The 23,407-nt window shown below is 39.2% G+C and overlaps 1 protein-coding gene and 1 long non-coding RNA gene across 7 annotated transcripts in view; one reads left to right on the top strand and one right to left on the bottom strand.

Annotated features, from left to right (window-relative positions):
* LOC135101219 (uncharacterized) overlaps positions 1 to 23,407 on the top strand; it is a 201,177-nt gene that overhangs the window by 161,491 nt on the left and 16,279 nt on the right. For all 4 annotated transcript variants that reach the window (XR_010269160.1, XR_010269159.1, XR_010269162.1 and 1 more), the window contains 2 exons: positions 13,789 to 14,028; positions 19,017 to 19,174. This is a non-coding gene — a long non-coding RNA (uncharacterized LOC135101219). The remainder of the gene's footprint in view (positions 1 to 13,788; positions 14,029 to 19,016; positions 19,175 to 23,407) is intronic.
* LOC135101218 (ribose-phosphate pyrophosphokinase 1) overlaps positions 15,364 to 23,407 on the bottom strand; it is a 32,775-nt gene continuing 24,731 nt past the window's right edge. For all 3 annotated transcript variants that reach the window (XR_010269158.1, XM_064004840.1, XM_064004841.1), the window contains one exon: positions 15,364 to 16,446. Coding sequence is in view for 1 of the 3 variants with exons in the window: in XM_064004840.1 (XP_063860910.1) it covers positions 16,351 to 16,446 (96 nt within the window). In the remaining 2 variants the exon portion in view is untranslated. The remainder of the gene's footprint in view (positions 16,447 to 23,407) is intronic.

Genomic DNA, 23,407 nt, shown 5'->3' on the forward strand with positions numbered 1-23,407 from the left:
AACTTTGTCTTCTGCTTCTGTCAGGTTCTTAATCCACGGTGTTCTTTTCCTTTCCTGTCTCTCCGTGTCATCTACTTGAGTGATTACGCTAATGGTAAAATTAAGTCAAGAAAGCGTACCTGGTGATGATTACACGGTCCTTGATGCTAATGGGATGCACCTTCACTGTTCCTCTCGCTGTAAACTGATGTGTTTTAATCCAGCCTTGCACTCTCACTGATAGCGACTCACACCGGGATAACCTTTGCCAAACTTTATAGTGCTCTAATAAATTGATGCGTTGATTGCATAGCGCGTCCATAGGTAATTAATCTGAGCCATGTATTATAATGCTATGAAATGTCGTGCCGTGAATACATAAATAACCTCGTGAATAGTGTTGCCCGCTAATGAAAGCCAGACCACCTCGTCCCTTGGTGGCTGTTGTGGCGTCATCTGCATACCTGTGATGGAGGGAATGGGTACTCGACTCCACTCTTGCTCTCACACCCAGCATTAATTATGGAACTTTGAGGAGGGAGTCTTTTCCACGTCTAAGACCTTTTAGTCATTAGTGATGGATGGAGGAAGAGGCGAACATGAAAAATTACGCAGGAGGAGAAGTAGGAGAAATTCAGCCGGAGAATAACTTCTTCCCGAGAGCAAATGGCTTAAGTTTGGAAATAAATTGAGCATGGAACAAATAGTACCCAAACATTTGGCCAGCACCACTGTGGGGAAGTTTGTACCATGTTGGTGGCGCTGGCAACTTTGTAGAGAGAGAGAGAGAGAGAGAGAGACCATATTCTGAAACACTTTTGCCCCACCTTGATTGCTTTGAATAAGCTCTAATTAAAGTGACACGGGTTTTTTCAGACTGTTTTTATGTTTCTAATGATAAATTAACAACATTTCTACATCATTAACAGTAGTAACACTCTTAAGAATCCGCCTAATCACCTCTGTGACCTTTGAAAATAGTTGTGGTGAGAGAGCGAAGCGTTTCTGAAGACTGGTCACCGATTCAGTAGACTGACCCAACAGTGATAGCTCAACCCGAACCAAACAATGAAGCACCAGACCACATGATTCACCGAGACGAATACGAAACAGTACCGACACAATGAACTGGATTCACAAACAAATCTTTTATTGTCTCACCTCAATTACTTTTAGCAAGCCATACTGACAGTTTCAAGGACCCTCAAGAGTGATGTCATAATTCTAGTGAGCGTTCAAAAGACTGTTCTACGCTGTCACTGGAAGAGGAACGCGCATGGGAGGAAAGACAATTAATCATTTATGTGGCGTTTAGAAATAAGTGTCAAAAATGTTTCGACGTATGGGCCAGTGGGTCACCAATACGGAATTGTCAGTAACCATCCAATTCACACAAGTAACTATCCACTTCACACCCATAACCATCCACTTCACACCCATAACCATCCACTTCACACCCATAACCATCCACTTCACACCCATAACCATCCACTTCACACTCATAATCATCCACTTCACACCCACAACCATCCACTTCACACCCATAACCATCCACTTCACACCCACAACCATCCACTTCACACCCATAACCATCCACTTCACACCCATAACCATCCACTTCATACCTACAACCATCCACTTCACACTCATAACCATCCACTTCACACTCATAACCATCCACTTCACACCCATAACCATCCACTTCACACCCATAACCATCCACTTCACACCCATAACCATCCACTTCACATCCACAACCATCCACTTCACACTCATAACCATCCACTTCACACCCATAACCATCCACTTCACATCCACAACCATCCACTTCACACCCACAACCATCCACTTCACACCCACAACCATCCACTTCACACCCATAACCATCCACTTCACACCCATAACCATCCACTTCACACCCATAACCATCCACTTCACATCCACAACCATCCACTTCACACTCATAACCATCCACTTCACACCCATAACCATCCACTTCCCACCCATAACCATCCACTTCACATCCACAACCATCCACTTCACACTCATAACCATCCACTTCACACTCACTCAAGCATCTCTTTCATACTAACATAACCATCCATTTCAGACTCACGTAACCATCCATTTCAGTCGCTTAACGATCCATCACACTCCTAACCATTCATTTCACATTCATAACCATCCAGTTCACAGTCACTTAATCACCCATTTCACACTCGCATATCCATCCATTTCTCAGCCTCGTCATTATAAGGACATATGGTGAAACACTTCTGGCTGCACCTCGGTGACTTTCAAAACAGGCTCTTATTTTAAATTACACGGGTTTTATAAGGGTGTTTTCTTATGGTTCTAGTGGCAGATTAACAAGATTTCTACATTATTGACAGGAGAAATTCTATTAAGAACCCGGCAGATTATCTCCGAGGCCTTTGAAAATAGTCGTAGAGAGAGAGAGAGAGCTTTTCCGAATACGGGCCTAAAATCCAACTTAATCTGATGTGAATTTAATAATAATGCGAACACTTTCCAAACAGCATCTTTCATTAAGCGAATTACGAACGTGGGGAATGAAACTCACCTTCCTTCGTCCGCTGTGTGAGAAATGTGGAATTGGAGTGTGTAATGATGAATAATGGTGGTGTGTGGCTGTTTGTAGGTGAAGCCTCTTGACGGCCACCTAACTGTAGTACTGTTGGTGTGGAGTGAGCTCTCTCAGGCGTCTATATGCATAAGCTTCCTCGACTGCAGTGAGTTGTTTTTATTGTTGTTGTTGTTGTTGTTGTTGTTGCTGTCTTCTTCCTCTTCTGCTTCTTCTTCGTAGTCTTCTTCTTCTTCTTCGTAGTCTTCCTCTTCGTAGTCTTCTTCTTCTTCGTAGTCTTCTTCGTAGTCTTCGTAGTCTTCTTCTTCGTAGTCTTCGTAGTCTTCTTCGTAGTCTTCTTCTTCTTCTTCTTCTTCTTCTTTTGAAACATCGATACTATATCCGACATAAAATTCTGTCACTTCTCTTCTGGAAAAAATAATAATAATAATAATCATAATAATAAAAAAAAAATAATAATAATCATAATAATAAAAAAAAATTATATATATATATATATATATATATATATATATATATATATATATATATATATATATATATATATATATATATATATATATAATATAATATAATATATATAATAATATAATATATAATATATAATATAATATAATATAATATATATAATATAATATATATAATATAATATATATATATATATATATATATATATATATATATATATATATATATATATATATATATATATATATATATATATATATATATATATATAATCAGATTTTTCATTCATCTAAAACATTGACATTATTCTCATACGATTCTTGCAGTCTTCTTTTACTTCAGGAGAACTGATGTCGTATTGTTCTTTTGTCTCCTATAAATTCAGTTGTCACAAGTCCATTCAAAGGCATCGGCGTGTGTTAACAATGAAGATTAACAACACAGCCACCCTCTCTCTCTCTCTCTCTCTCTCTCTCTCTCTCTCTCTCTCTCTCTCTCTCTCTCTCTCTCTCTCTCTCTCTGAACTCCCTTGGCTAGTTTTCCCTGCATTCAGTACAATCCGCACATCAACACACAGCATCATTGCCTTCTCACTACGTGGGAGGACAGAGTAGCGCAGGAGGCAATGCATCGTGGCACGTATACACAACGGGTATTGTGGGAGTAACCTTAACCTACCCATAATTTTGAGACAATAGCTATTTATTTCTGGGCTTTTTTTTTTTCAAATCGTGATGTACTCAGTAAGAAGATCACAGTGAAATTCAAGAACTTAATTAATATGTATAAACCTAACTACCTGAGAGAGAGAGAGAGAGAGAGAGAGAGAGAGAGAGAGAGAGAGAGAGAGAGAGAGAGAGGGAGGGAGGGAGAATATTCAAGCTTTTAAAGAAATGTAATACCTGCACAACCTGCAAATTTTAGGAGCCAGCTGCCAGCACCCGGCAGCGCTCGACCTCCTGTGCCGGAATAACACGCCTGCAGGAATCAGGCGTCCCTGAGGGAAAAGAGCGGAAGTCACCGGCGCCCCGATGGAATTCTTTCACCCGGGTAACATCACCCATGCTGTCTGTGCAACAAAATATCCTCTCCCAGAATAGGACTTACGTCTATGTATAGTCACAAGTGACACTGATGCGACCAGCGGTGAGAATCTCATCACCGTCATCATTTGAAAGCGCAGTTTTATTGATACTTAATGGTGCGATAAATCAAAAAAAAAAAAAATGGACAATATAAAGATTGTACTAAAGTTGTAGGAGGAGAGGATGATGAGTAATGAAAGGGTGCACAGTGCACGGGGAGGAGCGCAGTGCACGAGTACTGCCACTACTCATTGATGCGACATGCCTTCAGATATATCTGTCATTCTTTTCTTTTCTTTTGTTTTCTTTTTTTTTTTTTTCATTCACGAGGCATGGGACCGAAGTTGCGGGCCAAGAATCGCAACAAGTTATTGCAACTGCTGCTCGAGAGAGCAGAGCTGAAGACCTCCCGCACCCCCGAAAGCGTGGCGCCACCATCTCCCCCCATGAGCCGCTTTAAATTTCTTTCGCCTACTCCTGACTTCAGGTTGCTACCTCCCGTTGAACCAACCCCGTACAGACTCAAGAAACTAGTGGAAGAAATGTACGGCCCACCTATTGACAGAACAAACTGGTCCAAACCTTTCAGGTTTAGCTCTGAGAACGAAGCGGCGCCTTCCACTGATGCCATCAAGAGTAATGGAGTCCCATCACCACGCACTGTATCGTCTTGTGACAACGCGCCCGTGGTGTTGCCGAAGAGTTCTGCAGCACCAGAACATCGTACCAGTGACTCTCTTGGAACTAACGAACATGAACAGCAGCAACATTCGGCGAGAGAAAAACAAGACCACCAGAACAGCGCTCCTCAAGTGGCCGAGCCGACGCTGACGTTCAAGATAATCACAGGACTTCTAATATCAGTAATCTTGGTAATTGTCATCTGTATCATTTCAGTTTCGGATTATCATGAACTTCTACGATTTCAATGAATGTGAAGTAATCGGTCACTGTTCATGTGGTGTCGTTATGGTGAAGAAACAAGCGACACACACAGCGGGGAGGTGCTTCTCCACGGAACGCCGATGCGGAATCAGAAAAACGCAAGAAAGATTGACAAGGACCGAGGATACTGGATTTGCCGAGTCTCTAACAAGCTGCGACACCAGAAGAACTCTGCCTGTGCACCATCGCGTTTCAGCATTGCGTTTCTTCAGCTGGTTTCTGTAACGTTTACGTATTTGTTTTTTATTCACAATATTAAATAACAATTTATCCGCATTCCGTAGATGTATTTAAGCACTGTCTTCAGTTTTGTGGTCTCGTGCTGACAGTCTTCAGCGAATACTGTGTGTCAAGTATACACATATATTAAAGAATTGCATAATGAAGCTGTATGGGGGAATAACGGAAAGCAGTATGGGTGGAATAACGGGACCATCAATAAAAAAAAAATACCCACTGAAATGCCAGTCCCATAAAAAGGTCCAAAGTTGTAGTCAAAAACTGAAGGATAAGTGTCTTGAAACCTCCCTCTTGATGGAATTCAACTCATAGGAAGGTGGAAATACAGAAGCAGGCAGGGAGTTCCAGAGTTTACCAGAGAAAGGGATGAATGATTGAGAATACTGGTTAACTCTTGCGTTAGAGAGGTGGACAGAATAGGGGTGAGAGAAACAAGAAAGTCTTGTGCAGCGAGGCCGCGGGAGGAGGGGAGGCATGCAGTTAACAATATCAGAAGAGCAGTTAGCATGAAAATAGTGGTAGAAGACAGCTAGAGATGCAACATTGCGGCGATGAGAGAGAGGCTGAAGACAGTCAGTTAGAGGAAAGGAGTTGATGAGACGAAAAGCTTTTGATTCCACCCTGTCTAGAAGAGCAGTATGAGTGGAACACCCCCCCAGACATGTGAAGCATACTCAATACATGGATGAATAAGGCCCTTGTACAGAGTTAGCAGCTGGGGGTTACAAAAACTGGCGGAGACATCTCAGAACACCTAACTTCATAGAAGCTGGTTTAGCTAGAGATGAGATGTGAAGTTTCCAGTTCAGATTATAAGTAAAGGACAGACCGAGGATGTTCAGTGTAGAAGACGGGGACAGTTGAGTGTCACTGAAGAAGAGGGGATAGTTGTCTGGAAGGTTGTGTCGAGTTGATAGATGGAGGAATTGAGTTTTTGAGGCATTGAACAATACCAAGTTTGCTCTGCCCCAATCAGAAATTTTAGAAAGATCAGAAGTCAAGCGTTCTGTGGCTTCTCTGCGTGAAATGTTTACTTCCTGAAGGGTTGGACATCTATGAAAAGACGTGGAAAAGTGCAGGGTGGTATCATCAGCGTAGGAGTGGATAGGACAAGAAGTTTGGTTTAGATCATTAATGAATAATAAGAAGAGAGTGGGTGACAGGACAGAACCCTGAGGAACACCACTGTTAATAGATTTAGGAGAAGAACAGTGACCGTCTAACACAGCAGCAATAGAACGGTCAGAAAGGAAACTTGAGATGAAGTTACAGAGAGAAGGATAGAAGCCGTAGGAGGATAGTTTGGAAATCAAAGCTTTGTGCCAGACTCTATCAAAAGCTTTTGATATGTCCAAGGCAACAGCAAAAGTTTCACCAAAATCTCTAAAAGAGGATGACCAAGACTCAGTAAGGAAAGCCAGAAGATCACCAGTAGAGCGGCCTTGACGGAACCCATACTGGCGATCAGATAGAAGGATGTGAAGTGATAGATGTTTAAGAATTTGCCTGTTGAGGATACATTGAAAAACTTTAAATAGGCAGGAAATTAAAGCAATAGGACGGTAGTTTGAGGGATTAGAACGGTCACCCTTTTTAGGAACAGGCTGAATGTAGGCAAACTTCCAGCAAGAAGGAAAGGTAGATGTTGACAGACTGAAAGAGTCTGACTAGGCAAGGTGCAAGCACGGAGGCACAGTTTTGGAGAACAATAGGAGGGACCCCATCAGGTCCATAAGCCTTCCGAGGATTTAGGCCAGCAAGGGCATGGAAAACATCATTGCGAAGAATTTTAATATGTGGCATGAAGTAGTCAGAGGGTGGAGGAGAGGGAGGAACAAGCCCAGAATCGTCCAAGGTAGAGTTTTTAGCAAAGGTTTGAGCGAAGAGTTCAGCTTTAGAAATAGATGTGATAGCAGTGGTGCCATCTGGTTAAAATAAAGGAGGGAAAGAAGAAGAAACAAAGTTATTGGAGATATTTTTGGCTAGATGCCAGAAGTTACGAGGGGAGTTAGATCTTGAAAGGTTTTGACACCTTCTGTTAATGAAGGAGTTTTTGGCTAGTTGGAGAACAGACTTGGCATGGTTCCGGGAAGAAATATAAATTACATGAGATTCTAGTGATGGAAGGCTTAAATACCTTTTGTGGGCCACCTCTCTATCATGTATAGCACGAGAACAAGCTGTGTTAAACCAAGGTTTGGAAGGTTTAGGTCGAGAAAAAGAGTGAGGAATGTACGCCTCCATGCCAGACACTATCACCTCTGTTATGCGCTCAGCACACAAAGACGGGTCTCTGACACGGAAGCAGTAGTCATTCAAAGGAAAATCAGCAAAATACCTCCTCAGGTTCCCCCAGCTAGCAGAGGCAAAACGCCAGAGGCACCTTCGCTTAGGGGGATCCTGAGGGGGGATTGGAGCAATAGGACAAGATACAGATATGAGATTGTGATTGGAGGAGTCCAATGGAGAAGAAAGGGTGACAGCATAAGCAGAAGGATTAGAGGTCAGGAAAAGGTCAAGAATGTTGGGCGTATCTCCAAGACAGGAATACGAGTAGGGTGTTGCACCAATTGCTCTAGGTCATGGAGGATAGCAAAGTTGAAGGCTAGTTCACCAGGATGGTCAGTGAAGGGAGAGGAAAGACAAAGCTGGTGGTGAACATTGAAGTCTCCAAGAATGGAGATCTCTGCAAAAGGGAAGAGGGTCAGAATGTGCTCCACTTTGGAAGTTAAGTAGTCAAAGAATTTCTTATAGTCAGAGGAGTTAGGTGAAAGGTATACAGCACAGATAAATTTAGTTTGAGAGTGACTTGTAGTCGTAGCCAGATGGTGGAAAACTCGGAAGATTCAAGAGCGTGGGCACGAGAGCAGGTTAAGTCATTGCGCACATAAACGCAACATCCAGCTTTGGATCGAAAATGAGGATAGAGAAAGTAGGAGGGAACAGAAAAGGGGCTACTGTCAGTTGCCTCAGACACCTGTGTTTCAGTAAGGAAAAGAAGATGAGGTTTAGAAGAGGAGAGGTGGTGTTCTACAGATTGAAAATTAGGTCTTAGACCGCGAATGTTGCAGAAGTTAATGAAAAAAAAATTGAGGGGGGGTGTCAAGACACTTAGGGTTGTCGACAGAAAGGCATTTATGGTCCCCTCCCCTGATGGAGACTCCGAGGCTGGTGTAGGAATCGCCATGATAATTTTGAATTTTTTGAGTGAAGGGTGTGTGTGTTATTAGGTGCTTGTAATTTTATGTGGAGGAAGAGAGTTGTCTTTAGAGGGCAGGCTGTGACTGCCCCCTTGTGTTGTGAGACACAAAGGGAAACGTTCAGTGAGGTCACAGCTGGGTTTAATGATAAGTTCACAGCACCCCCTGAACAGTGCTTTAGACCTCACTGGGAGTAATTATCGTTTCGGCAGGTGTCTAATGCCTCCTCCTCTTTACTATAATGTAGTGGAGAGAGAGAAAAAAACGGGGAGAAAACTATAAACTGTCTGAATTTTGCATTACTCTGAGAGAAGCAAAGAGTGGATAAATATTGTTCCCTCCACCGGATTAGTTTTGACCGAGTAGCTGCTTGAGGGTCTTCGCCTGCAAGGATGATGACTTGACGAATACACAGCGCGGTGCTGTAATCCAAGTGACCTGATGTGGCGGACTGAACGTTGTCACAAACTGATCGTTCTCACAACCAGCCCCGCGTGTTTAATGCATATAACCTTTAAGCATGTTTAATTTTGGACAAGTGCACACTGTATTATAACGACGCTGGCAAATAATGAATTGCCACATCAAATGACGGCGGTACAAGGTGTAGCAGGACACCGTTCATTATATATCATGACTGATGGTTCGGGTGGTGCTTGGAATCCCATACAACGCTGCTGCTTCTCCCATTTCCCAGTTAGGTTGCCAAATTATTCAATGATAGTTCGGTTCTCAATGGACGAGGGGCGGTTGGCTGGAATCTCGGGTGTCTCAAACTCCCGTGACGCGCCACCCGCTTTCATCAACGACGTTACTGAGCGGCGCTTTCCGAATATACGTGTAGCCAGCAGCCACAAGATGAAGGGCAGCATGTTTTGGTGCATACGTACATAGTCTTCTACCTTAATGCAGGAACGTCCTCCACCAGCACAGAGCAATGACGGTTTGGGTGTTTATTTTCTCCCTGCCCCTGCACTCCGCCATACGCACACCAAAAAAATCGCCAAACCAGAAGCACGTATAGATGTATGTATATTCCACAAATTTGTATTGTAACATGCAGTACTTATCGACTCGCCAGTAAGTTTTCTAACTTCGTTATTCTAATCTGTGTATACTGTATGTCGTTCATTTATTTGGTGAAACTAACCAAGTATGACTCGTCCGTCCCCAAAAACCATGAGGCACCATCGTCTTCCATGAACATTTTTAATAGCATGACACACCCACATGTGAATCATCCCTCCCCTCCCCCACACCCATCTGCATGATGTACACTATTAATATCTTGAGAAATATTGCTTTGAAGCTACATTTTTACAAACAAGGAGAGCACACTCTAGAATGGGAGCCTGCAGCTATCGCTACACCAAGCGGCGGAGCGACTGTAAACTGCGCTCGATCCCAACTACGTGTCTATCCACTGAAAAGGTACAGAGACGGAGTCGAGTTTATCTTTGGCTCTATTCCAGTTTTGTTTATTAGATATTCTTTTTTATTGAAAATAAAAAAAAAAACCCTTTTCGGGATGAAAATACCCGGAAAAAGGTTTGAAATACCCGGGTGTTGTGTACGACTCCGCCATTCGATCCTGTCTCGAAGCGCTCCTCAACACGGAGTCAATGAACCAGTGAAGGCACCGTGGGGACAGACGACGATGACGGCTGACAAGGAAAGAAGGAAATGGCGGAGCGGCGAGTTTGGAACTGGCTGTTGCATGCAACACCACACCACTCCCAAGAACATGTTGTGTACGTGGACTGAAGGCACTGAGATAAGGAGGTCAGGTGAATGTGTTGCATTATAATAGGTTTGGTGAGAGCAGTATTATTAATTAGGAAAAGAGATGATTTTATTAGATTTTTAATATGGAACATGGAAATTATGCAGGAGGATGATGTGATGAGAGTGAGAAGCATATGCTGTTTAGTCCACAAGGCCATCACCAACTAGCCAAGAGTGACGAGGCTCCTTCATACAAGGTGACGGGTGACCCAAGAGTTTCAGTCCAAGACAAGCTGCCAAGTATCACAGCGTGGAGAACTGACACCGAGGTAGACAAGATTAGCAAGGTTGACCAGGGATCATGTGAGGTCAGCCTCATACACTCCTGACTGAACACAGCCATCCTAATACCCTGATGTGTGATAATAATGAAGAAAGAAAAAAAAATATGGAAAAAATATGTAAAAATAATGGGTAATGGGTGCGAGTCCGTGAGTGTTCAGGAAGGAGTGTGGCTAATGACGCGCTACCCACTCGCTGTCTTGCCTGAGGAGATTGAATCTGAGGGAAGAACCTCTAATATGAACTAGCGAAGTAAACCAGAATACATGCCGTTGGAGTATAAGAAAGATGATTTTAGAACATTTCAATGGCTCCTCCTTTCTTCATGGAACAAATTTTTCTTATTTCCTTGTTCTTAAAAGTCATTGATTATGTGAGCTTCCTGCTTGGAATTCTTGGTGTAGGTGCTCCCTCACTTTTCCAATATATCTTGATAGAGCTTTTCACATTGCTCATCATGTGCATCATCTACATTGTTTGCAGTTGCAAAAGTTAACCTATGTGCATGTTGTACCTCAGATGGTAGAAATTTGTGAGCATTGATTGGATAAGGTCATCCAGCCTGTTCTTGAGAAATCTCTCACAAAAGTTCCTTCAATTTTTTCTCCTTACCTTTCCTTCAACTGCAATTTGTGCTTAAGAAAAAGGAAATATTTCCAGAAGGCAAGGTATTGTAAATAAATAAAGTAGCTGGAAAATAAGATTTGATGCCCATTTTATTGCTAATCTTTGGATTCTGTCAGGTTTCCTTTTGTTCTTTTTGTGTTTAGTGACCACATTGCTGCATATTCCAGTCATGTTTTTATTATTGAAAGCAGATATCTTTGTTACCATTTCTTCATCCATATAAATGAATGCCACTCATATGTTTCTCATCAGGTTATAAGTCTCTCTTACAAATTTGTTTATTATTTATTTGTTTGTCTGGTGACAAATTTTCAGTTGTAATCATTCCCAAGTCTTTCTGATGTTTTCCATACTGTCCTACTTCCCAATTTATAATTTCTTGAAACTCTCCATTTGCTCTTTCCAAATTCCTTCACACTACATTTCTTAATGTTAAATTCCATTTCCCATCTAGCACTTCATTGCCATATTGTCTAGTTCTTGTTGCAACATTTCACAATCTTCCTTTTCACTCTTTTCAACAATTTAGCATCATCTGAAAACAAGCTCATGTTGCTATTTACTGCTTCATCCATATCATTGATATATATATATATATATATATATATATATATATATATATATATATATATATATATATATATATATATATATATATATATATATATATATATATATATATATATATATATATATATATATATATATATATATATATATATATATATATATTGCAAACATGATTGGAGGTAACACTGACCTCTGTGGCACACCACTCTTAACTTCCTACCAAGGGGACTTTTTATCCCTAATAATCACTCTCATTTCCGTCTTCCAGAAGCCCCTTCATCCACCTCAGCAGGCTTCCTTGCACTCCTCTAATATTTTCTGTCATTCTTAGTAGTCTCTTAATTAAAAGTTTTTTTTTCTATCCAGATATTTACAGTCAGCCCAGCAATCCCTTTTCTGAATAATGCCATTTACCCTTCAGTAGAAGCATATCAGATTTGTTGTGCATGATCTATCTTACCAAGTCCTAAATTGTATTGTTCTCTTCCAGATGTTTTAATTGTCCATCACCTTTGATAATCCATTCACAATTTTTTGCTACAACACTTATCAGGGACACTGGTCGGTAGTCGTTGGGATTCTCTTTACTTCCTCCTCATAAATTTGGACAACATCAGCTCTCTTCCAATACTTTGGGACACTGCCCTCAGCCAATAAACTCGCTCTAACACTATATATCTTGTCTGCTTCTTCACTACATTCTTTAGCACCCAATTTGCTATTCCATCTGGTCCTTGTGCCTTTTGTTACACCTTGTTCTTTCATTAATATCTTTATTTTTGGATTGGTATCTTTACTTCAATTAAGGAAGGTATGCTTTTCACTGCCCAGTCTTTCTCATTCAATTTACATTCCCTTGTGAAGACCATTTGGAAACACTGCCATTTCTGAATCGTCCTTATACCACTTACCATCTGCCTTTAATTTCATTATTCCTTCTTTATTCCTCAGTTTACTGTTGATGTATCTGTAAAACAATTTAGGTTGGTCTTGACACTTTTAAATAATGCTTGTGCTCCTCTCATAGTTCTTTTCTTCTCAGTACACTTTGACACTATTGTTTCTTGCTCTTTTATACTCTGTCCACTGCTCCAGCCATCTCTCCACCTTTACCATGCCACATCCTTTTTCTCTTTTGCCTCACCACCCCTCCTGTTAAACCATTCCTTGTTTTTTGTCCTTCTCCATTTTGTTCTTGGTGCATGTGCACATGCATACAATTTCATGTTGATGTATTTACTTGTTTGTATTTTCCTAGTTGTGACACACAGGAAAATTGTTTGTATTTTCCTAGTTAACACACAGGAAAATTGTTCCCAACATATTCAAACCAGCTCTGTCTATATCTTGTCACCACCACAATGTCACTCGACTCCCATCCTCTCCATGAGCATGACACCCGAGTCACTGTCTACATACGAGTTTCCCCAATCCAGGCATGTCTAAGTGCCAAATTTAATTTTGATGAAAAGATCACATTGTAACTTTGCAACTACTTAAAATGTGAATTTCAAGACATTCAAAACTAGGATTTCCAAATTCTGCCTCTCAAAATAATCAGTTTACTAAATTCATTTAGGCAAGTGATTAGACCTAATCTTTGATTAGTTGGCATTAATAGTTAATAACCTGTAAAATCAGTTTAAATCATCAAATGTTAATGATATAAAGAAATTACAACTCCAGGTATTCAGTAATGACAACAAATATGATTGGACAGACTATAACTGACAGATTAGTCCAAATGACATGATGTTATAAACATCAGATACATCATACTACATCTTCATGATTGCTGACAACAAACTTGTCACCGGCAATAACATGGTGGCAGGAGCCAGCATGACTGTGCTAGGACATGAGCAGGGGCATTCTTCTTGGTGGCATCAAACATTTCTCCCATTTCTAAACTTTTCTTATCTTCTTCCCTTCTTCTTCATATTTGTTTGATGATGTCAGAAATTTATGAATAAGACAATATTGTTATTAGAATGATCCACAGACATGATGAGTGAAGCCAGAGGGAGGAAAAGCAATGGTACGTAAAAGATGTGCTGGTGAAGAAAAGTGGTCCATCACGATGGAGGTCTGGTGCCACGTGTGAGGGAAAGAAGAGGAGACAATGTGATTGGCCGGTCATTAGTTTGTGGGAGAGGTGGACTTCACAGCCTGCACTGCCAAGTGTTCTTTTACTCACCTCTGGTCAAGAGTTCTCTCCAGAGTGTCTCTCTATATTCGCAAGGTAAGGAAAACTCTTCATTTGGTTAGATTTTACCCCTTATTGTACATACAATAAGTGAGTGGTTATAAAATTATTATATGTGCCAGTGGTTGACACACTCCTAATTTACAAGATTTTGAGAAAAGAACATTTATTGGTATTTTGAAGAAAAATGTAATTTGGGTGTCTTTCCACCACACATTCAGAAACTCTTCTAGAGAAAAGGAAATACTATAAAGTTAATTCAGTGGGACTTTATTGATGGATGGCTTACAAATTAATGGTCTTATTTCCTTAAGAATGAGTTATATATAAGAAAAATGAGTTCTTTGTAAGAAACCTGAAATATTTGTAACCCCATGACATTTAGCTTGGATTAAGTGTGCTTTGCTTTTCTACCATGTGTTTGAATTTTGTGGAATATTTGCAATAAAAATATGGGAGTACTTTATAGCCAGCAACCTTACATAATTACAAAAACTGTGCAAGTGTGGTCTTGCATGTTGTTTATCAGAATTATATTACTGACTAAATACAAAATGCTTACTGTATTTTTTATTTTATTTTATTTTTATTTATTTTATCTATTTCATTTATTTATTATTAGCTTTTTATGGTAACTGATTCATTCAGTTTTCTGCAAGAAAGTGTGAAGTTTCTGTCTTCCACCTTGCTTTGGTAAGGTCTTTTCCAGTCTCTTTAGAGGAAATTGTTTATTAATTATTGATTATAGATTCTAAGAAATTCTTGGTCTAGTGGTTACAAAAGCAGTTTAGTGTTTGCTAGGAAAAATTTTGTGCTGATATCCCAGCAAAATGACAGCAGGCATCATTGATAGACATTAAGAGACCAGATAGACTGTGACAGCACAGTCTGGTCTGGTCTGCAGACAGCAATGTCTTGCAGTTCTTCATTTCTTTTATGAACAAACCACTGACTCAACTTAACTGGAGCCTGTAGGTGCATCCCTGTATTGCAGTTTTACATTTGGTACCCAGCCTCTAATAAGAATACTACTGCTTTAGCATAACATACATTAGTGTAGAAATTATTTGATTAGTTTTGTGTTAAGTGTTCTACTGATTTCCGGACTGACTTAGCTATATACACCAAGAGCTAATCTGCATTGTCCAGCTGAAAACAGTCCTTAGTGGTTTGTATCCTCAACAGTGCTGGAAGTAGTCCTGGTATCTGTTATTTCTCCTCTCTCCACAAGTGGTGTTGCCCTTTGAACTCAGTGTGTCAGTCATGAAAAGTCACTACATTTGGATATTCAGACACCTAACTTGTCAAGAGCAATTATCAGTTTTATTTTCATTAAATTCTTCTCCAAGGTAATGAAAAGAAACAGATATATGAAAAATTATATTTATTTTACTTACAGTAGGTTAGGAGTGCATTCACATGCTCATAATGGAGGACATGCAGCACAGTGTGTATAATGGTTCCAAAATACAAAAGCTAGTCTTTTTACCATAAAGGCAGGTCTTTTGTTACTGAATATCACATAATGTACAAGACATCACTTTTGTCACAAATAACATGTCAAGAAAACAGTGATGAGTCAGAAAACATAGCTTGTCTCACATTATAAGCCGCCTCATGTATAATTTTTATAAACAAATAACAAATAACAGAATTAGTGATGTCTTTATTCAGTGCTGAATAATATTAAATTATCTAAAACATTCACCAACTACTGAGATAGAATGGCTATATAACATTGCCATGTCAACACTTAGCACCTCAGAGTGTATTTATGCAAAGCCGTGAATGGTATACTTGCCTTCTGACAGATTCAGCTTTACCACAAAGGCAGCATTAATATCAGCATTGTCTTATATAAATGCAGCCATTCATTCACAGTAAAATATAGGATTCCTGAAACTAAATACTCATGATATTACAAAATTCCTATACATTTGAATATCTAACCAACAGATTATTCCATATGTATATATACTCAATATATATATATATATATATATATATATATATATATATATATATATATATATATATATATATATATATATATATATATATATATATTATTTTACAAACCCACACACAAACAATACACAACTTTATATGTAAAGCATCTTAATGGACAACACATGGCATATCACATTCAAAAAGCAGCTGGATAAACAAACATGATATTAACATTAATATTGTGTGCATATATATATATATATATATATATATATATATATATATATATATATATATATATATATATATATATATATATATATATATGACCTTTCACCAAACTGTAAATATGTAGTTATTCACAAAGTTGGTGCTGATATAAAACTTTCTTTAGAAGGCATGAGGTGGTCAGTGGTATGGCACGTTCCATGACAAGTAGGAGATGCTTTCCCCATTGTGAGTCCTCCTCAGGGCTTCAGCAAATGTTGCCGAGACATCAATGCACTGTAAAAGGGACAAGCACTGTATAATTCCCTGGAGTAATGACATTTTTTTTTTTTTTTTTACAAAAAGGTAAAAGCTGCATTATTAAATGGGTGAAATCAAGTATGAATTTGAGGTGTCAGCCCTTTTGTGTCCACTTAAGAATTAGGACAATCATTACTACAAACTAGAATAAAAAAAACACTTGGGCCTTTAATAAGCAAGTGCTGAACATTCATGGAAGACAGATGGACTGAGAGGGTAATGACCTGGTGAAAAAATGTGTTTACCACAATCTTGATCACTCATGACCACCACCTCTTACCCTCCTGAGACTCACCCACATCACACACTTTGACCTCTTGTTCAAAAACAGTAACAGTTCATGCTCTGAAAAATCATTAGCAACCTGAGTGGGATTCAAAATATGTCTGGCAAGTAGCAGATGAGGACACTCCCCAGTTTGCTACAGAGTGGTAAGCAGGTGTGGTTGAATGAGGATGTCATACATTTGTCACTTAGGTGAATTTTAAACAAACCAGAAATCTACAATTGAGTATCTACTATGCCCACAAGCCCCACATATGAACACTGCATTACTTGAGCAATATGTACAAACCTTCAGTCCTCTATAATGCTTTCTCTGTATCATTCATAAGAAAATTTTACATCCGTATGGAAATTTCTTCAGAGTATAAATTCCCAAGGTACATCTGGCAATCAATCACTTTACTCATTTATACTAAACCTTTTTTAGGCAGAAAACCCAGCAAGGCAGAGAGTTCCAATGTTTATCAATGAAAGAGGAGTGCTGAGACACTGGTTAACTCCTGCCTTACCAATGAGGACAGAAAAAGAATGAGTGAGAGTATTAATTAAATACTATGTAGCAAGGCTGCAGAAGAAAGAAGGCATACCATTACCAAATTCAGAAAAGCAAAAACAAGGTAAATAATGGTAGAAAACAGCAACTCTGCAGCAGCGAATGAGATGAAAGCTGGGTAAGAACATGAATTCCTGAAACAAAAGGCATTAGACATGAGGGCAGACAAGGAAAGCTCCTGTATAGAATTAGCAGCAGGGACATGAAAAACTGACACTTCCAACACTGAACATCCATCCACCTTAAAGTTATTTTGGTAAGAAATGAAACCTAAAACTTCCAAAGGCTATTATTCCCAGCAAGCTTGATGAAGAGGAAGACGGATATGATGTAGAAGGAGACAGCTAAGTATATGCATGTTACCCAAGTAAAAAAGGGACAATTATCTAAATTTGAATGTCATGTGGTTAAGTGAAGTTATCAGTTTTCTACAGCAATTAAAAAAAATAAATAAAAATAGATTATAAATTATAAATTGTAGAGTTTGGAGCTCTACAAATCCTCTTCTTGAAATGCTTAATTCTTGCAGAAGCATTTGACCTGATAGAATGATGTTAGGAAATGCTAGATAGTCATCAGCATAGGACTAGGTAAAGCAAAGGTGTGCGTGTGTGTGTGTCTGTGTTCTCAGGGGAGAGTGGGGTAAGGACAAAAAAAGAAAAACAGAGAAGATTAAGAGATATTGTAGCTATAGGCAGATAGATAACATGACACACAAAAGACTGAAGCATTGAGAGCACTTGGTGTGATACCAGCAAAGTCCTAAGGTCTTTTCCAGTATACAACACAGATTACAATATCCAGAATGTGTTATAAATACATGAGGTGACCATGCACGGTATTTCCTTATGCACATTGCAATGTTCTTTGCTGATAATATAAATGCATCAAGCACACAAGATACCAAAAGTAACTAACACTTTACTTGTACATAAAGGTAGGGAAAGGGCTGCAGGTTGTTAGGTCTTCCTTCAAGTAACAAATGGTATCACTTACCTACAGTTGTCTTACAAATTTATGACATGGAACTTATTCAATAGCAAAATGCATGCTATACTTGAGTAATATGCTTAATCTGTACTGTCTTTATTCTGGCACTTATGGCAATCTTTTTTCTCACTCCTATAATTTTTTATTCTATGATTTCAATTTTGGTTTCATGTGTCGTGGGGAGGTTTTTGCCTTCCTAAATGCATCCCCTTTATGTAGCACTATTCATAGCCCCTGTGATTTGATTTTTTTCAGATTTCCTTTGTGTTAGGTCTCCACAACAGCATCCCTTCAGCTTGAAATTTATCTTGGGTGGGATGGGAATCATTAGGAGCCAAATCTGGCAAGTGGGGGGGGGGTGAGTGATAATTATCATCAAAGTTGGTGCAAAGCAAAAACTTGCACATTTTCAAGGTACTGTGAATGGGTGCATTGTCATGATGGATCACCTGATTGCCACTGTGCCACACAGTTCAGCTCATTTGCAGTGAATATTTTCCCAGAGATGCCCCAGAATGTCGCAGCAGAACTCTGCATCGAGACCGCCAACACAAACTTCTGCCATAGCATTCTAAGGCATCTCAGGGAAAACATTCAGCATATACAAGCTAGACTGGTTCAATGGTTTCTGGTCCACACCAGCATGATCATCGCTCCCCATCCCCCTTACTCATTGGATTTGCCTCTCAGTGACTTTTCTCTTTTTCCCATTATGAAGTTCAAGCTGAGAGGATACTGTTTTGACACCATGGAAGAAATCCAGCACGAATTGCAGATGGTACTCAACAGGGCTTCCAGGAAATGTACAAAGCATGGCAGAAGCACTACTATGCAAAGCAACTACTTTGCAGGAGATGGCAGCGTAACTTAAATCAGGTACATTAAATTATTTATTTTAATAAGAATTTATTTCATTTATTTATTTTCTTTTTTTTAGTTCCATAACTTTCTGATCGCATCTCATACTATGACATACTATACTGGCCATGATTTAACTGCAAATTCAATGAAATTAAATATTTTGTTTTAAAATTCCCTTGAGAAATTGTCCAGTTGTTTTCAGTCATGCATCTGGCAGCAGCATTCTGGTAGAATGCAATGTCAAGACTGCTGCAAGAAGTGGAGAGACAGGAGAGGTGGCATTAGCCAGTTATCTGTCATGGAGAGAAATGTTTGTTCCTGACTGTTAGCCTGCCATGCCTTTGTTTGTATTCCTTGTTGTATTTCCTATATTTGAACAATGGATATAAGCTCAACCTCTCCCTTGCAAAGCAGACTCAAGTATATAGAGAAAGGAAAACCATGAAAGAGAAAGGAAATTAGGGGCTTCAAAAAAAAAAAAAAGCAGTATCAGTCTGAATTAGATATTCTATTTCTCTTGTCTCAGGCAATCACTTTCAAGGAAAAATAAGGCTCAGATGGACAGGGGAAAAGAACACCAAGAATGCTAGGTGACTCAAATCAATGGAAACCTCATATTGTTTAATGAGCCACCAATTGTCAGTTTTCTTTTTTCTCTAACCACCCAAGCCTTTTTCCCTTGCATATGATTCCTCAACATCAGGAAAATCAGCACATCAAACCCAGACTTTTTTCAAACTTCTAATTTTCTTGTTCTCTCTCATGGTCTTCCCTTCTTTATACAAGGTGGCCATTTGAGTCAGCTTTACAAGGGAAAGACTGAGTCTGTCCACTGCTCATAGATAAAGGAACATGGTCTTAAGGAATACAAGCAAAGTCATAGCAAGCCACTTGTTAGGAGCAAACCACTCAAGTTTTCCATCTGCATCAGTCTTGACCCTGTTCACTACTTACGACTGACTGATGCATGAAAATGAAAGCAACAGGGCAATATTCCCAAAAGATTTTAGAACTCATTTGTTTTCGTTTCCAATGTGTCTGAAATTTGTGGCTGCTGTACCTACAAAATATGGGTAAATGCATACAGATAATGATAGCCTCCTTGATGGTAAAAATGTCATTATTATTATGTTCCCATTATTCTTCCTCAACCCCCTTAACCACTCTACTCAGACATGCTCCACCTTCCCCTCTCAACACTATCTTCCTACTGCATTTCAGGAGACAATCGCATACTGTTATCATCACTACTGCCAACTCTTCCCCTTTGTTTCTCATCAAGTCTTGCTATGAATATCTGAAAGTATTCCCAAAGTTAATCATCAACTCTGACTTATGCACAGAATCCTATCACTCCTCCTCCATTCTTAATTTCCTCCAGGCGTTCCATGTATGCCAACTACACCCAGTACAACATTGCCAACTCTAGCATTCAAACAATACATACATCTATACATGTACATCAGTCTCAGTCTTCAAAAACTATATCTGTGACCTAATTCCAAATATCTCTCTCCACATGGCTATGTGCACTCTCTAATATCCTGGTTTCTCACTCAAATTTCACTTTTACTTACACCAATCTTAATGATACAAATTTTTGCCTTATTCATAACACATCCATACATACATACACTTAAACCCAATCAATTTATTTAATGGCGAAATTAATCCTTTTCTTCCTCTAAGCCTCCTTTCAACATCTCTCTGGGAATGGGAACCCCAATCACAATGTCACATTTTCCTTTGGCTCCGTCATAAAAGGAATAAGGAAACTGATTCTGCATCTCATGTCTCAAATCTGGCTCACTGCCTAAACACCCAGACTGACTGCACAACAGAATTCCAGCCACATTGTGGTGGAATATGGGGTGTTGCAGTATCCCTGCATCACAGTATTATTAAGGTGATTGTCTTCTTACAAAGCTCTGTTATTAAAAGAACTGAATAATAGCACCCATTCATTCAAAGTAAAGGTGGGAGTCTGACACAAGTGCCATAATGTTAACATTCCATGAGTTCATGGTTCAGCAATTTTTGTTAAAGTTTTCCAGACAAAAGCAAATGAAAAACTGATCAGAACTAATGTGCATATATACAAGTGGAAACTACTGTTCCAACAGGGTTTCACAATGATGCGTACTTATTTCAATTAAAGTATAACAATCCACTAATGAACCAACAAGGCTCCAGGTCAAGTGGACCCAGGCTCCTGGAACAAAACTGTTCTCAACTTGCTTGCCTAGAGTCAGTCACATTCACGGAATGGTTGGAGCTACAAACCCTGTTCTCTCACTCAGCTTAGTTACACTCAAGGAGCAATCAGAGTTGCATTCCTGTTCCCACTCAAGCAGTTACACTCCAGCCAGCATCCTGTGTGGACCACTGCTCATCCTACTAAGCTCACTCCTACTCCAATCATTCCATCCAAATTCCAGCTAAATACTGTCTAGTCTCAGGCCTGTGTACTGATAGGTACGTGGGTTCATTTCATAATTACTTGAACCAAAGTAAATCTCACATTACAACCTGGCCTTACCCATTACATGCTAAGTTGTTATATACGGAAGATCCTTAATTTTCTGGATTTCAAGAAAGCTTAAGTGTGCACATTAATTTCACTTCATGCAAAATTTTTGTGCCACTGCAAAGTTCGACAATGTTAAACTGTGTTTTGTGGGCATACATGAGCTGCAGCAAAATGTTTTTTTTACTATACAACATCCATCAGAAACATACTAGACTTGTGTATATTTCAGTCAACCCTTCCTCCCTTTTATTCTGCAAAACAGAGGATTCACTGTATACAAGGTTTCTCATGAGGAGTCATATATTCATAGAAATAAAAGATCAAGTCATTCTAAATAAAAAAAATAATCTATGGTCAGATGCTTTTAATGCCATGGTTTAGAAATTATAGGATATCTAAATATGAATGTGCATCAATGGGCCATCCTGCAACATCTAGCTAATTGCAGTTGCCATCCTGAGTTTATTATGTTTGAGCTGTTATTTGCTACAGCAGTACACCACATTCTTGAATTTCATTTATCTTTATTTATGAAAATTTTGTTTGTGTTAATTACACATCCAGATGGCATTATCCACCATTGCAACTCCCTCCCTCCCTCCTCCCCCTTGCCAACTTTGTGCATTCATATTTGAATGTCCAGTAACTTCTAAACCATGGCATTAAAAGCATTTGACCATAGAATATTTCCAACTTAGAAGACTTTGCCCTTTCATTTCAGTGAATGTGACTTTTCTCATGGGACACCTTGTATGATATAAAGCAGTGGGGATTACAATTTTCTCCAACTTTATAATTACGAGATTCATAATTTCTAGATTTAGCTCCTCTCTTACTACAGTCTCTACACTGGAAGCTGAACCATGCACACTGTATGAGCCTACACCAGTTTGTTTAGTTGAGTGCTAATTGACTGCTACCATGCATTCAAAACTCAGTGATTCTTTTGTTGTTGTTTTTTTATTATATTTATGCCACAATGAGAGCATTTTACCATATTTTGTAAGTACAGTGGAACCTCAGTTACCAAACGCCTCCCTTTTTGAACAAATTGGTTTTCAAACAAATTTTTTTACCTTGTTACTGCTTCAGTTGTGGCCCATAATTCAGTTCTAGAAAAGTTACTTGATTTCAAATATTAAAAGACATAGCAAAGTTGCCATTTACTACTAATTTATTTCTATAAATATTTACTTCATTTTTATATATGGAAGAGAGACATGGAGTGTAAGACAGTAGTTCAGTCTTTAAAATAAGGTAAATGTGATCCCATTGAAAAGCACTCAGGAGTTATCCCAAGCCACGTGTGGCTCTCTTGATAACCTCCAAAGCCATCACTACTGCACAACTGCATTTTTCCAGTAGGTTTTCCCAGCAGCAAGATGTCTAAATGTTATGATCACCTTCATTTTGGCAGTAAGTGGGTTGCTCCTTTCTGTGTCCTTCTGTAAGGCTTCCCTCACTATATCAGTGACAAAGAGAATACCTGCATGATCTAAACAGTATCTACTGATGAGTTCTGTCACTAAGTTCATTCAATGAATCCTTTCTGGATAAATAATTTGTGAGCTGGAGATGTTGTGAAGCAGCCATCTTGGCTGTGGAAGCATTTGTTATAAGCTGCTAAGACAGGATAGACTGGTGTCTGGGAACAGATTAATCCATTTAGCACCGACTCCTATGGGGAAAATAGTTTCGGTTTTCGAACATTTCAGACT

This window comes from Scylla paramamosain, chromosome 6 (genome assembly GCF_035594125.1).
Source record: "Scylla paramamosain isolate STU-SP2022 chromosome 6, ASM3559412v1, whole genome shotgun sequence".
NCBI lineage: Eukaryota > Metazoa > Arthropoda > Malacostraca > Decapoda > Portunidae > Scylla > Scylla paramamosain.